Source organism: Mustelus asterias, unplaced genomic scaffold (genome assembly GCF_964213995.1).
Source record: "Mustelus asterias unplaced genomic scaffold, sMusAst1.hap1.1 HAP1_SCAFFOLD_201, whole genome shotgun sequence".
Classification (NCBI taxonomy): domain Eukaryota; kingdom Metazoa; phylum Chordata; class Chondrichthyes; order Carcharhiniformes; family Triakidae; genus Mustelus; species Mustelus asterias.
Genome location: NW_027590192.1, coordinates 222756 through 239071, shown reverse-complemented (window position 1 = coordinate 239071; position 16316 = coordinate 222756). Strand labels below are relative to the sequence as shown.

Sequence of the window (16316 nt, the reverse complement as noted above, 5' to 3'; positions counted from 1 at the left end):
TACATTTCCTATTGCCTCAGAAAAGCAGCCAGCATAATCAAGGACCCCACTTATCCTGGACATTCTCTTTTCTCTCTTCTTCCGTCGGGAAAAAGATACAAAAGTCTGAGGTCACACACCAACTGACTCAAGAACAGGTTCTTCCCTGCTGCTGCCACCTGACTTTTACAAACAAAGAACAAAGAAAATTACAGCACAGGAACAGGCCCTTCGACCTTTCAAGCCTGCACCGACCATGCTGCCCAACTGAACTAAAACCCCCTACCCTTCCGGGAACCATATCCCTCCATTCCCATCCTATTCATGTATTTGTCAAGATGCCCCTTAAAAGTCACTGTCATATCTGCTTCCACTATCTCCCCCGGCAGCAAGTTCCAGGCACCCACCACCCTCTGTGTAAAAAACCTGCCTCATACATCTCCATTAAACCTTGCCCCTCACACATTAAACCTGTGTCCCCTAGTAAGTGACTCTTCCATCCTGGGAAAAACTTTCTGATATCCACTCTGTCCATGCGGCATGGTAGCATAGTGGTTAGCACCACTGCTTCACAGCTCCAGGGACCCGGGTTCGATTCCCGGCTTTGGTTACTGTCTGTGTGGAGTTTGCACATTCTCCTCGTGTCTGCGTGGGTTTCCTCCCACAGTCCAAAGATGTGCAGGTTAGGTTGATTGGCCGTGCTAAAATTGCCCCTTAGTGTCCCAAGATGCGTAGGTTAGAGGGATTAATGGGTAAATATGTAGGGATGTGGGGGTAGGGCCTGGGTGGGATTGTGGTTGATGCAGACTCGATGGGCCGAATGGCCTCTTTCTGCACTGTTGGGTTTCTATGATTCTGCGCCCCTCATAATCTTGTAGACTTCTGTCAGGTCGCCCCTCAACCTCCATCGTTCCAGTGAGAACAAACCAAGTTTCTCCAACCTCTCCTCATAACTAGTGCCCTCCATACCAGGCAACATCCTGGTAAATCTTTTCTGTACCTTCTCCAAAGCCTCCTCCTTTTGAATGGACCTACCTCATATTAAGCTGATCTTTCTCTTCACCCTTTCTGTAACTGTCACACTATATTCTGCACTCTCTCCTTTCCTACTCCCCTATGTACTCTATGAACAGTATGCTTTGTCTGTATATCGCGCAAGAAACAATACTTTTCACTGTATCCCAATACATGTGACAATAAATCAAATCAAACCCATTGCTGCATTTCCTTCCTGAAGCCACATTTGTCCACTGGGGCCTGGCCCCGGGAGAAAGCGCTGCAGCTGCCGTTGTGTTGGGTGTTGAGGCGGTGCCGCTAGTTCCTTATTGGGGGTGTTGAAGCCTCCACTGGGTGTGTGGAGCCTCCCCTCCCACCCACTGCCCCTAACGCTGCCTCCGCTTATCCGCCTCCTTCCCGCCTGAAGATCAGACAAACAAGCGCCTGTACCTGGACATGAGCCGCACTGCGCATGCCCAACGTCACAATGCCCGGGGACTGATTGACGGCGGCTCCGGGCCATTAGGGAAAGGGGGCGGGGCTGGAGGACTGAGCGGGAGAGGCTGGTCCTCCAACCAGAGTGAATGGGGGAGGGTCTGAAGCATGCGCAGTGCGGGTAATGGCGGCGGACGGACGGTTTTAACTTGGAGCCGAGATCAGTTCAAGGTAGAGAACGGCGCGCAGGGAGAGGTGGAGAGGCTTCGTAAACATGTAAACATGTAAACATGTTGTTCAAATCCAAACTTCGGAAAATAACTTCTCGGGCGTCCTGTTGGTACCAAATTGGAGGCAACTTGTCGTGTTGGGCCTGGGCTGACGGCCGCCAATCTGTCGTTGGCAATGTCCATCAGTGCGCATGTGCGGCCGGCATCTTTGTCAGGGGCGAAGTGTCGCAGCGGGCAGGCGCGGAAGCCATATTTGTAGGGGGCAGCAGGGCGCAGGAGCGGCGACCTTTGTGACCTGAACCCCCTGCAGTACATGTGGTGTAGGTACATCCACACTGCTGGTAGGGAGGGAATTCCAGCATTTTGTCCCAGCGACTGCGAAGGAATTGCGATGTATTTCCAAGTCAGGATGGTGAGTGACTTGGAGGGGAGTTTGCAGCTGGTGGTGTTCCCATGCCTCTGTTGCCTTTGTCCTTTTAGATGGAAGTGGTTGTGTGTTTGGAAGGTGCTGTCTAAGGACCTTTGGTGAATTCTTGCAGTGCGTCTTGTAGATAGTACACACGGCTGCCACTGAGCTTCGGTGAGAGGAACTTGTTCCCCATTGTTCAGAATGGAGACAACTTGTCCATCAAACTGCATAAACCCTGTAAGGATGAAGAATAAGTATGGCAAGTTTTGGGACCCTTGGATAACAAGTGATATTGTGAGCTGAGTCAAAGAGAAAAAGGAAGCATTTGTCAAGGCTAGGAGGCTGGGAACACACAAAGCAAGTGTGGAATATAAAGAAATTAGAAAGAAACTTAAGCAAGGAGTGAGGAGGGATAAAAGGGGTCATGAAAAATCATTGGCCAGCAGGATTAAGGAAAATTCCAAGGCTTTTTATACATATATAAAGAGCAAGAGGGTAGCCAGGGAGAGGGTTGGCCCACTCAAGGACAAGGGAGGGAATCTATGCATGGAGCCAGAGGAAATGGGCGAGGTATTAAATTAGTACTTTGCGTCAGTATTCACCAAAGAGAAGGACTTGGTGGGTGATGAATCCGGGAAAGGGTGTGTAGATAGTTTGAGTCATGTTGAGATCAAGAAGGAGGTGGTATTGGGACTCTTGAGAAACATTAAGGTCGACAAGTCCCCAGGGCCTGATGGGATATACCCCAAAATACTGAGAGAAGCAAGGGAGGAAATTGCTGGGACCTTGAGAGAAATCTTTGTATCCTCACTGGCTACAGGGGAGGTCCCAGCGGATTGGAGAATAGCCAATGTTGTTCCTTTGTTTAAGAAGGGTAGCAAGAATAATCCAGGTAATTACAGGCCGGTGAGCCTTACATCAGTGGTAGGGAAATTATTGGAGAGGATTCTTCAAGATAGGATTTACTCCCACTTGGAAATAAGTGGACTTATTAGCAAGAGGCAACCTGGTTTTGTGAAGGGGAGGTCAGGTCTCTCTAACTTGATCGGGTTTTTCGAGGAAGTGACGAAGATGATTAATGAGGGTAGGGCAGTGGATGTTGTCTACATGGAGTTCAGAAAGGCCTTTGACAAGGTCCCCCATGGCAGACTGGTGCAGAAAGTGAAGTCACATGGGATCAGAGTGAGCTGGCAAGGTGGATACAGAACTGGCTTGGTCATAGATGACAGAGGGTAGCAGTGGAAGGGTGCATTTCTGAATGGAGGGCTGTGACAAGTAGCGTTCATCGGGGATCAGTGCTGGGACCTTTGCTGTTCATATATATATATATATATATATGATTTAGAAGAAAATGTAACTGGTTTGATTAGTAAGTTTGCGGATGACACAAAGTTTGGTGGATTTGTGGATTGCGATGAGGACCATCAGAGGATACAGCAGAATATAGATCGGTCGGAGACTTGGGCGGACAGATGGCAGATGGAGTTTAATCCGGACAAATGTGAGGTAATGCATTTTGGAAAGTTTAATAAAGATAGGAAATGTACAGTAAATGGCAGAACCCTTAAGAGTATCGATAGGCAGAGGGATCTGGGTGTACAGGTACACAGGTCACTGAAAGTGGCAACGCATGTGGAGAAGGTAGTCAAGAAGACATGCGGCATGCGTATGTCTTCATCGACCGGGGCATTGAGTTTTAAAAATTGGCAAGTCATGTTGCAGCTTTATAGAACCTTAGTTAGGCAGCACTTGGAATCTAGTGTTCAATTCTGGTCGCCACACTACCCGAAGGGTGTGGAGGTTTTGGAGAGGGTACAGAAAAGATTTACCAGGATGTTGCCTGGTGTGGAGGGCATTAGCTACGAGGAGAGGTTGGAGAAACTTGGTTTTGTTCTCAATGGAACGACAGAGGTTGAGGAGTGACCTGATAGCAGTCGACAAGATTGAGGGGCATGGACAGAGTGGATAGTCAGAAGCTTTTTCTCAGGGTGGAAGAGTCAAATACTGGGGGGCACAGGTTGAAGGTGTGAGGGGCAAGGTTTAAAGGAGATGTACGATGCAAGGTTTTTACAGAGGGTGGTGGGTGCCTGGAACTTGCTGCCGGGGGAGGTAATGGAAGCAGATACGATAGTGAGTTTTAAGGGGCATCTGGATAAATACATGAATAGGATGGGAATAGAGGGATATGATCCCCGGAAGGATAAGGGATTTTAGTTCAGTTGGGCAGCATGGTCGGTGCAGGCTTGGAGGGCCAAAGGGCCTGTTCCTGTGCAGTATTTTTCTTTGTTCTTTGCTCTCTGAGTCCCACTGTCTTATTGATCAGACAGAGCGGTGGCAGCGCAGGAAAGAAAAGGAAACAAATCCTGCTCTCCGAATCCCACTCCCTCATGGAACGTCCTAGCATCATAGAATTCCTACAGAGCAGAAGGAGGCCATTTGGCCATCGAGGCTGCATCAACTACAATCCCATCAAGGACCTATCCCCATAACCCCATACATTTACCCTGGCTAGTCCCCCTGACAGTAAGGGACAATTTAGCATGGCCAATCCACCTAATCCGGACATCTTTTTGGCTAAGTATTTATAGATCTGTGGGTTTGTTCAGTCACATGAAGAACCATGGTGAAACTCACGACCCTAAGTAGACGCGAGCATCACGGTGGCACAGTGGTTAGCACTTCTGCCTCACAGTGCCAGGGATCCAGTTTCCGTTCCTGGCTTGGGTGACTTAAGTTAATTTATTTATTAGTGTCACAAGTAAGCTTACTTTAACACTGCAAATTAATTACTGTGAAATTCTGTGGAGTTCATACGTTCTCCTCGCATCTGTGTGGGTTTCCTCCGGGTGCTCCAGTTTCCCCCCCACAGTCCGAAGATGTGCAGGTTAGGTGGATTGACCATGATAAATTTCCCCTTAGTTTCCCAAGATGTGGAGATAAGGGGACTTGGCTAAGATAAATCTGTGAGGCTACGGGGATAGCTCATAGAATCATAGAGGTTTACAGCATGGAAACAGGCCCTTCGGCCCAATTTGTCCATGCCGCCCTTTTTTTAAAAACCCCTAAGCCAGTCCCAATTGCCTGCATTTGGCCCATATCCCTCTATACCCATCTTACCCATGGAACTGTCTAAACGCTTTTTAAAAGACAAAATTGTACCCGCCTCTACTACTACCTCTGGCAGCTAGTTCCAGACACTCACCACCCTCTGCGTGAAAAAATTGCCCCTCTGGACCCTTTTGTATCTCTCCCCTCTCACCTTTAACCTATGCCCTCTCGTTTTAGATTCCCCTACCTTTGGGAAAAGATATTATCGATCTAGCTGATCTATGCCCCTCATTATTTTATAGACCTCTATAAGACCACCCTTCTGCTTCCTACGCTCCAGAGAAAAAAGTCCCAGTCTATCCAGCCTCTCCTTCTAACTCAAACCACCAAGTCCCGTTAGCATCCAAGTAAATCATTCTTCCTAGTTTAATAATATCCTTTCTATAATAGGGTGACCAGAACTGTACACAGTATTCCAAGTGTGGGCCTTACCAATGTCTTGAGTGGGCAAGAGGGCCTGGGTAAAGTACTCTGTCAGAGAGTCAGTGTCGACTCAATGGGTCGAATGGCCTCCTCCTGCACTGTAGGGATTCGATGATGATAAATATCATCCTCAAATTGAGGGACTGTTGACAATGACGACAATCAAGGTGCAACAGGGAGTTAGTGTGGATATCCTGGTCTTAGGAGAATCTGTTAAAATCCTGGTTTATTTGTACAAATATAAAATCCCTCTCCTCTGTTCTGCTCCCAAATCCTCTCTCACTTTCCTCCCCTCAAAGAGGACAGAGTCTTGTGAAGACCCAGACTGTGTGGCAGCTTCCCTTCCCTGAAGAACATCAGTGAGTCAGTTGTGTTTTATATGACAATCCAGCAGTTTTTATGGTCACTCTTTCCCAGTGCCGGCCCCACAAATTACTGCATTCATTCAGCTCCATTTCACAACCTGTTTTTGTGGGTTCTCTCTCACTCACTCTTTTCTGTTTTAAATCAGTTTTATAGGGTCTTCAAAGGGGAAGGTTTGTATTCGGGAGACGGGAAACCAAACATCACATCAGGATCTGACAAAGTTGCCCAAGTTATTGTAATTGAATATCATCGAGTATTGAACATGGAAGGAAAAAGCACCGTTCAGAGTGGGGAGAAACCGTACACCTGTTCTGTGTGTGGACGAGGCTTCAGTCGATCCTCAGGCTTGTCGCAACATAAATGTCTTCACACTTGGAAGGAGTCATTTTGTTCCCCATCTGAGCTGGAAATCCATCAACGCACTAACGCTGAGAAACCTTTCACTTGCTCCGAGTGTGGGAAGGGATTCAGTGATTTATCCAGCCTGCTGAGACACCGGCGAGTTCACACTGGGGAGAGGCCATTCAGCTGTACTGTGTGTGGGAAAGGATTCAATGATTTATCCAACCTGTTGAAGCACCAGCGAGTTCACGCTTTGGAGAAACCATTCACCTGCCCCAAGTGTGGGAAAGGATTCACTGATTCATCCAACATGTTGAGACATCAGCGAGTTCACGCAGACAAGAGACCATTTAAATGTCAGGAGTGTGGGAAGGGCTTTAAAGGTTCTGAGGATCTGATGTGCCATCAGCGAGTTCACTCTGACGAGAGACCTTTCCAATGTCTGGACTGTGGGAAGTGTTATAAAAGACGCTGGGATCTGATTTGCCATCAGCGAGTTCACTCTGACGAGATACCGTTCAGGTGCTCCAGCTGTGGGGCTGGGTTCAGGCAGTCATCTGAACTCACTGTACACCAGCGCACTCACACCAAGAAAAGACCATTCACCTGCTCCGAATGTGGAAAGGGATTCACTCGGTCATCCTACCTGCTGAGACACCAGCAACTTCATGTGTAACTACAGTGACTGGATTTTGCTGTGAATCACATCCAGGACTGAACCGTGTTCATTGGGTCTGTTTCTGCTCCTATTTCTAAACTCCAGCCCAGTTACAGGGGCTAATATTTTTGCTTTGAAAAAATAGTTTGTGTAAAGTACACTGTGCTGAATCTTTTTAATAGCTGTTAGAAGTTAGTTCCTTTTAAAATTCTCACCCCCTCCCCTGTCTCCTCCATCCTCACCTCCAACAACAAGTGTGAGGAGCTCAAAGCTTTTTGTCACTAAGATTGAGGCAATCTGATCAGCTGCCTCTGCTGCTTCCCTCTCACACTCGGCCAAACTGTCCTCCACTAAGTCTGGAACTCGCATCTTTTTCCAGTTTCCCTCCCATCTCTCCCTTATGTCCTGTCAGACCTCAGCTTGTCCATGACATTCCCCCCCCCTTCCCCCACCCCCCACTATGTTCCATTGACCTTATTCCTACGAAGCTGTTGACCATTCACCTCCTCCATATTAATCAATACTCTTTACAGTTCTCATTCTCTTCTAGTCCTCGCCTTCTCACCTTTAAATCCATTGTCACCACACACTCTGAAAAAACAATCTTTGACCTCCTCTCCAACCTCCTTTTCCTCTCCAAACCCCCTGAACTAGGTGTCCCCTGAGGATCTACCCTTGGCCCCTCCTATTTCCCATCTACAAGCTGCCACTAGGTGACATCATCCAAAAGCACCGTGTTGGTTTTCACCTGTACACTGACAACACCCAGCTTGACCTCACCCCCATCCCCCTCCATTCCTCCACTGTTACTAAATTAACAAACTGCTTATCCCACGTACACTACTGGATGAGCAGAAATTCCTTCCAGTTAAAAATTGGGAAGATCAGTCACCACTACAATTCCCTAACTACTGAGTCCATCCCTCTCCCTGGGAACTGTCTGAGGCTGAACCACATTCTTCACAATCTCCGTGCCAGATTTGATGTCAAGATGAGTTTCTGACCACATTTCCACCCCATCACTGATCCCAGATATTTCAATCTCCATAATGTCGCCTGTCTCCACCCCACCTGCTGCTGAAACCCTCATCCATACCCGTGTTACCCTTAAACTGGATGATTCCAATCCATTCCTGACCAGCCTCTCTCACTCACCCCAACCCCCACATTAAACATGTCTTTTTTATTCATTTGTGGACCGTGGGCATCGCTGGCTGGCCAGCAATAATTGACCATCCCTAATTGGCCCTGGAGGGCAGGTGAGTGTCAACCACATTGCTGTGGGTCTGGAGTCACATGTAGGCCAGACCAGGTAAGGACAGCAGATTTCCTTCCCTAAAGGACGTTAGTGAACCAGATGGGTTTTTCCGACAATCGACAATAGTTTCATGGTCATCAGTAGATTCTTAATTCCAGATATTTTTTATTGAATTAAAATTCCACCACCTGCAGTGGCAGGATTCGAACCGGGGTCCCCAGAACATTGACAATAGTCTAGCGACAATACCACCAGCCCATCGCCTCCCCACATTTGTGATTATCCAAAACTCTGCTGCCTGTGTGCTGTTCACCATCACATCCTGTGCTCACTGAACTACATCGGGTCCACATCAGGTAATGCATTGATTTTAACATTTGCATCCTTGTTTTCAAATCCCTCCACGGCCTGTCCTTCCCAATCTCTAATCTCCAATAACACACCCTCTGAGATATCTGTGCTCTTCTCATTCTGGCCACTTGATCATCTCTGATTTTAATTACTCCACCATTCATAGCTGTGTCCTGGTGTGAAGTTCTGAAATTCCCTCCCTAAACCTCTCCGCCCCTCCATTCCCTCCCTCCTGATTAAAGATTCTCATTAAAATCTCCCACTCCTATCAAGCTTTGGACAGTATGTGGGGTTGTTGAGCTCTCCTGAGCTGAGATTGGAGCTGATTGAGCTGTGGGCCTGTAGTGGACCTCGAAGAACCGCTGTCTGGAATCTTTCCTCTCAATTCACTGACTCCCAGTGTGACTCAGTATTTTGTTACAAAATTCCTCTGAAGCACCTTGGGACGTTTTATTACATTAAACCTGTTCTATAAATACAAGTTGTTGTTGATCCCAGCAGTCAGTTTGTACACAGTAAGATTCCACAAACAGCAATCAGTCCAACTGATCAATCCATGGTGATGTTAGTTAAAACACAAATGTTGGTCCCACTGCACGGTGGCACAGTGGTTAGCAGCGCCAGGGACCTGGGTTCAATTCCAGCCTCAGGTCACTGTCTATGAGGAGTTTGCACATTCTCTCCGTGTCTATGTGGGTTTCCTCCGGGTGCTCGGTTTCCTCCCACAGTCCATAGGTTGATTGGCCATGCTAAATTGACCCTTAGTGTCAGGGGATTTGCAGAGTGGGGTTACGGGGATAGGGTCTGGGTGGGATTGTGGTTGGTGCAGACTCAATAGGCTGAATGGCCTCCTTCTGCACTGTAGGGATTCTACGATTCTATACAGCAGGGGAACTCCCCTGTGGACTGTGTGTTGAGTTGTCGAGCGCTCTTGAGCTGAGACTGGAGCTGATTGAACTGTTGGGCCTGTTGTGGATCTTGAAGATCCGCTGTCTGGAATCTTTCCTCTCGATTCACTGACGCCCAGCTGAAATTGTTCCTGATCAGTCAATTAATTAACTCTGAAATCAATCCCTATTTAATCTTTGAAGCAAAATCTACAATCTTAAATCAGCTGTGAAAGAGAAATAAATTTCTTGTGTTCATTTAGAACCTTTCAGAACATCCCAAAGTGATTCATATTCAATGGTGAATTCTGGAAGGACGAATGTGGAGAGGCAGAATAAACTAAATGGGACAACTTTAAACAGAATGCAGGAACACTGTGACCTGGGAGTGGATGTACACAAATGCTTGACTGCGACAGGACAAGTTGATCAAGCTGTTTAAATATGAAACTAATGGAGTCCTCGGTTTATTAATGGAGACATGGATTACGAAAGCAAGGCAGTCATTGTGAATCTTTATAAATCAAGGATTAATCCTCAGCTGAAATAGTGTTAAATTCTGAGTTCTAAATTTCACTTTGGGAAAGATGTCAACGCTTTGAGAGGGTGCAGGGAAAATTTCCCAGAATAGTATCAGGGATGTGGGATTTCAGTTCTGTGGAGAGACTGAAGAAGCTGGGATTGTTCTCTTTAGAGCTGAGAAGGTTAAGGAGTGATTTAATAGAGATGTGGACACTTCTGAGGAGTTTTCATCGACACAGGAAGAAACTGTATCCATTGGCAGGATGGTTGGTAACTGCAGAACACAACTTTAAAATAATCAGCAAAAAATCCAGGATGGAGATATGGAAACGCAGAATGCACTCAGCTGCCATGGCAACAAACACTCCATTTGTTGGTTCGGGGGGTTGAGTGGAACTTTCCAGTTTGAAGTGTCATCATTCATTGTTTTGTACATTAGGCCACATCTACAAACCTCACTCACACTTCCAATGAAGAGGAACAAATGTGGATGGATGGATCACTTTGAGAAGCTCTCTGCTGTCTGTGATTTTTCCCTCTCAAATGCCCTTTATATAAATCAAATTTCTGTGAGTTTTTTGTCACTCACTCAATTGTCCATCAGTCAGGGGCAGATATTCAAGGTAATCCCTGCTATTTCCATTGTCCATTAAGTCATTTTGTGGCTCATCACTTGCTCGGACATCCTGTTTAATCTTTACTCAGACAGTTGGTTTACATGTGGGTTTTGAGAACTCCTGAACCCTATCAAGTTTGTCTTGTTTCAGGTTCTGTGCCAGTGACATGTCCTTGGCAGATATAATAGGCCGACACTGTCCTATGTTTGTCGACCCAGGAAGCTTTCCTGATAAGAAAGAGATATTCCTATAATATTCAATACATTGCTAAATATTTTATCACACAGTGATTCCTTACAGATCTCCCCACCTTGAGAAGGAAATAAAAGCAAAATACTGCAGACGCTGGAATCTGAAACAGAAACAGAAAATGCTGGAAAATTCCAACACTTCTGACAGCATCTGTGGAGAGAGAATAGAGCCAATGTTTCGAGTCTGACTGACTCCCTGCCTCAAAACATTGGCTATATTCTCGCTCCACAGATGCTGTCAGACTTATTGAGATTTTCCCATTTTCTATTTTTGAAAAGGAATATCTTACTGAATTCTCACTAATTTCTTACTAACCTCACTATTTCTAAACTATGAGCTTGTTTTCCTCATTTTTTGATGACATCCCATGGATAACATAGTAAACCTACTTGAATGATCAGAATCAGCAACACAAACCCTTCAGCTGCCATTAAGAATAACTATAAAACCTTTTCCAGTAAATGTGATAACGATCAACTTTGATTCATCCTCCCCACCGTGCAGGTCATCTCACACAACTTTAAATTATTGACATGTTGTCAATACATCTGGTTCAAACAAAACTTCATGCACGGACTTTAAATATTCTCCAGCTCCCTGTTCATCTGCATCCACCTTGTGGATATTTTCTAACGGATACTGGACCCTCTTCAACTTAATTTCACCTTTCTGAACTGGTTTAGAAATCCAATTATATAGGATTTACTCGTAATCCCCATCACCACCTTCTCCAATCCCCAGGATATCTCTCAGCCCCGGCCTGTCAGACTTTCTCTGTCAGATTATCTATCAGTCATTCCCTGTAATGAGGCAGTGCCATTGTATAGTCCTGGCTTCACTTAGGAACTTCTCCATTCATGTTTAACGAAGACTGATCCCACTCCGAACTTGTAAGATTTAGCTCCGCAAATCACAGATTCCCCAAAAAGGGTGTTGAGCTCAGAAGTGATTTGAAGTATTTCATTGAGAAGCAACAGTTTGAATATGATGCAGAAGCCAAATAAACAGGAAAAACCCACAAACTGGCAGGTAAAAATGGTTTACCAGTCCCAGAGAGAGTGCTGGTCTCTGTAGCTGGTGGCTGCAGTCTCCTCTGAATGGTTTACTGGTGTGAACCAGAGTGTGGGTATTGGGCTGAAGGCAGTACGGATCACTTCAAAATCCCTTTGCTCTCAAGAGCCTGTTTTAAACTTCACACAGGCAGCTGGTTTATGTACGGGTCATGAGATCCGATTGTATCAGGGTTATAAATCTCTTGTTTCAGGGTCTCGCGACATTGTCCTTGGCAGAGATAACAAGCCTGTCCTGTGTTTCAAAAACAGAAAATGCTGGAAAATTTCAGCTGGTCTGACAGCATCTGGAGGGAGAAAAATAGAGCCGATGTTTTGAGTCTGGATGACCCTTCGTCAGAGCTGCGATGGAAGCTTTCTTCATAAGACAGAGAGTGAGCTACTTCTATAATCCAGAATATTCTGAAAATTTTATAAAGTTATTAGATAACAATTTCTTACAGTCCGTTACTTGGATTGAACTTGTCTCCACTCCCGGGCTGAGGGGAATTCTGTACCAGACGGGAGGGGTAACATTTGGGATCTCTCGATTCTCCACCAATTTCCATTCCCCTTCTTTCTGGTGGATAATGGAGGTGTGACTGTGTGTAATGTGCAGATCAGTAAGAATTGTCAGCAAGGATTAATCAGCATTTTAATTGGAGATGTTAATCAGTGGAACCTCTCAGACACTGAATTGTAAAGTTTGTACCGAAGATCAATTTGGGATTGAAGTAAGAAGTTCAGAATCCTGTTCGTAAATTAATTTCTGATGCGAGTTGCTGAATTATGGGGAAAGGTCGCAGACAGAGGTTCTTAAAGGGACACTGCAGCCCAGAGAACGCAATCAGCTCTAGATCCAGAATATTAAACTCCAGCCTAGTTACTGAGTATAAACAAACTCCAGCTGTCAGAATGAAAGGGCCTGGTTGTCATTAACAGCAGCAATAACAGCAGAATCCAATCCCTGGTGAACTCACTGGTGTTTCAGCAGCTGAGATGAATCAATGAATCCCTTCCCACACTCGGAGCAGCTGAACGGCCTCTCCCCAGTGTGAACACGCTGATGTAATGCTAAGTTGGATGACTGAGTGAAATCCTTCCCACACATGGAGCAGTTGAAGGGTCTCTCCCCAGTGTGGGTGTGTCAATCTATTTCCAGTTTGGATGGGCAAGTGAATGCTTTCCCACAGTCGCCACATTTCCACGGTTTCTCCGTGGTGTCGGTGTCATCATGTCACTCCAGGTTGATGATCAGTTGAAGCCTCGTCCACACACACAACACGTGTACAGCTTCTCCCCTCTGTGAACAATGTGATGTTTTTTCAGGCTGTGTAACTGTTTAAAGCTCTTTCCACAGTCAGTTCACTGGAACACTCTCACTCGGGTGTGTGTGTGTCTCGGTGATTTTCCAATCCCATTGATTTATGAAATCTTTTCCCACAGACAGAACAGATAAACATTTTTCCTTCCACATTCAAAGACCAATGATATTCAGCTCCTGATGAATCGAGTGACTCTCAGATTTTGACATGATGTTTGTTCTGACTTTTCTGTCTGGAACTCCTCTCACTCTCACCCCCTGTAAAAGGAGTTTACAGAAGTTATCAGTGTAAATAGAGGACAGAAATTCAGAGCAGACAATTCTAGTTTCTGTGGAAGCTTTCAAGGGAACAGAGGAATTAGGAGCAGAAGTTGGTAAACTCAGCTCTTCGAGCTGCTCCGCCATTCAATCAGATCATGGCTGATCTCTCCCTGGTCTCAAATCCACCTCCCCACCTGTTTATACTCCAGATTCTTTACAATAAATACCAACATCCCATTTGCCTTTTTTATGACATGCTGCACCTGCAGACCGACTTTCTGTGATTCATGAACATAGACACCCAGATCCCTCTGCCTGGACACATTTTGAATCTGCTTTCCATTTAGATAATTAGCCTTTCCATTTTTTTCTGTCAGTGGATAACCTCACACCTATCCACACTAAACTCCATCTGCCAAACTTTTGCCCATTCTCCTAACCTATCTATATCCATCTGTGGAATCTTTATATCCTCTTCACTGACTGCTTTCCCACCTATTTTAGTGTCATCCGCAAATTTTGCTGTGTTACACTCTGTCCCTGGTTGCAGATCATTTATATCGATTGTCGAGTTGAGGTCTGAAGACTGACCCCTGCAGCACCCCATTAGTTACATTTTGCCAGCCAGAGAAGGACCCATTTATCCCGACCCTCTGCTTTCTGTCAGTGAGCCAATCCTCAATCCAATCTAGTGCAATACCCCCAATCCCCTGCGATCTCAACTTCTGGATCGGTCTTTTATGTGGCACCTTGTCAAACGACTTCTGGAAGTCTATATATACCACATCCACAGGTTCCCCACTATCCACCTTGCTGGTTATATCCTCAAAGAATTCAAGCAAGTTTGTCAAACATGACTTACCCTGAATAAAACCATGCTGACAATGGATTGAGCTTTGACGTTCCAAATGCTCATTCATCTCCTCCTTAACGATTGATTCCAGCAACTTCCTCACTACAGAGGTCAAGCGAACTGGCCTTTGCTTTCCTACTTTTTTCCCTCTCCCTTTTTGAATAAAGGCATCACATTAGCGTGTTTCCAATCCACCGAGACCTTACCAGAAACCAAGGAATTTTAAAATATCACAACTAATGCATCCACTATCTCTGCTGCCACCTCCTTTAATACCCGAGGGTGCAGGCCATCAGGCCCCAGAGACTTATCTGCCTTTAATCCTTTTAGTTTATTCAACACTGTCTCCCTAGTGATGGTTATTGTACCAAGTTCCTCTACATTAACGATAGTTTTTGGAAAATCTTCATGATTCTCTACCATGAAGACAGAGGCAAAATATTGGTTTGTGTCTCTGCCATCTCTGTGTTCCCCATCATCAGTATTGTCCTCTAAAGGACCAACATTTACTTTAGCTATTCTCTTCCTCTTTGTATACTTATAGTTCCCCCATATATACTTCCCCAGATCTGTAACTGTGTCCCACACACTCCTGTCCCTCTCTGCTCATTGCTCCAGATTCAGTCTGATTCTCTCTCCTCCTGTCCTTAAACTGGTGACTCAGGCTGTTGGTCCATTCCTTCACTCTCATCCCAACAAATTATGCAGCTCACAACAACAAATCAACTTTAATGACTTTATTACTGATTTTAAATATCCAGAAATAATCACCTTTTCTCAGTTGGGCCTTTGCTCCAGGTTATGATTCCACAACAATGAAGAGAGAGGATTCGCTGGTTGGCTGGAGAGCCGAGAGGGAGCAGCTGGAGGACCAAGCGGGAGCGGCTGGTCCTCCAACCAACTAGAGTGAATGAGGGGCGGGCTGGAGGACCGAGAGGGAGCGGAGTGCCCCCTCCAGTCCTGCTCCAGAATCTGTGGAATCTTGTGCCTTTATTCACTTGTTAGACTCATAGAATCCCTAGAGGAGGCCATTCAGCCCATCGAGTCTGCACCGACCACAATCTCACCCAGGCTCTATCCCCATAACCCATGCATTTACCCTAGCTAGTCCCCCTGACACTAAGGGGCAATTTAGCATGTCCAATCCACCTAACCAGCACACCTTTGGGCTGTGGGACAAAACCGGAGCACCCGGGGGAAACCCACACAGACACAGGGAGAATGCGCAAACTCCACACAGACAGTCACCCAAGCCGGGAATCGAACTTGGGGCCCCTGGTGCTGAGGCAGCAGTGCTGACCACTGTGCCACCGTGCCACTTGTCAAGTGTCTTGAATCGCAACCATTATTTCAATCAAAGTGTTTATTGTCCCTAACTGGATCTCCCCTCACATCCCGGGGTCTGGTCAAGGATCGTAACAATAAATAAGGGGGTGAAAATTTATCGGGGTGGGTGGGTATATGGAGTTGAGGTTACAATCAGATCAGACATTATCTTATTGAATGGTAGGCCAGACTCAAGGGGCCAAGTAGCTGACTCCTCCTAATTCCTATATCTGCATGTATGTTCACTAATGTCCTTTAGGGAAGGAAATCTGCCGTCCTTACCTGGTCTGGCCTACATGTGACACCAAAGCCACAGCAATGTGGTTGTTTCTTAAATGCCCACCAAGGGCAACTAGGGATGGGCAATAAATGCTGGCCAGCCAACGACGACCATATCCCACAAATGAATAAAAAAATGTTGCAATGATAGCCATGCAGTTGATATCAATGTATTTATATTGTTTTTTTTTCTTATTTAAGGAGGGGGGGGGGGGTGTTTAAAATTTCAGATTTATTCTGTAGACAGCCAGTGTGACTGGAAAACATTTAGCTTCAGGGTGTTGGAACAAAAGGTTGGAACAAAAGTTGGAACAAAAGGTCCAGTGGTTAGGTCAGAGCTTCCTTCTCCCCAGGTCTGTTCTAACAAACTGTGTCCATCTGAGCTACATTT

The 16316-nt window shown here is 45.8% G+C and overlaps 2 protein-coding genes across 4 annotated transcripts in view; one reads left to right on the top strand and one right to left on the bottom strand.

Annotated features, from left to right (window-relative positions):
* LOC144485612 (uncharacterized) overlaps positions 1-16316 on the bottom strand; it is a 100276-nt gene that overhangs the window by 74254 nt on the left and 9706 nt on the right. The gene's annotated exons all lie outside the window — the stretch shown is intronic.
* LOC144485624 (uncharacterized) lies at positions 1569-9077 on the top strand. 3 transcript variants are annotated; one of them, XM_078203724.1, is made up of 3 exons: positions 1569-1641; positions 2121-2286; positions 6092-9077. In XM_078203724.1, exons 2-3 carry the CDS (start codon positions 2251-2253, stop codon positions 6962-6964), a joined length of 909 nt encoding a protein of 302 aa, XP_078059850.1. In that variant the 5' UTR covers positions 1569-1641; positions 2121-2250; the 3' UTR covers positions 6965-9077. The 3 variants fall into 3 exon arrangements, with proteins under 3 accessions (XP_078059850.1, XP_078059849.1, XP_078059851.1); XM_078203723.1 differs by lacking the exon at positions 2121-2286 and having other exon boundaries at positions 1576-1641; XM_078203725.1 differs by lacking the exons at positions 1569-1641; positions 2121-2286 and adding an exon at positions 3470-3555.

Excerpts from the sequence above, each read along its gene's own strand:
- LOC144485624 (XM_078203723.1), top strand. The coding sequence starts at position 1,579 with ATGCGCAGTGCGGGTAATGGCGGCGGACGGACGGTTTTAACTTGGAGC. Across the intron at positions 1,642-6,091 it reads GGAGCCGAGATCAGTTCAAG|TTTTATAGGGTCTTCAAAGG; the intron begins GTAGAGAACGGC and ends GTTTTAAATCAG.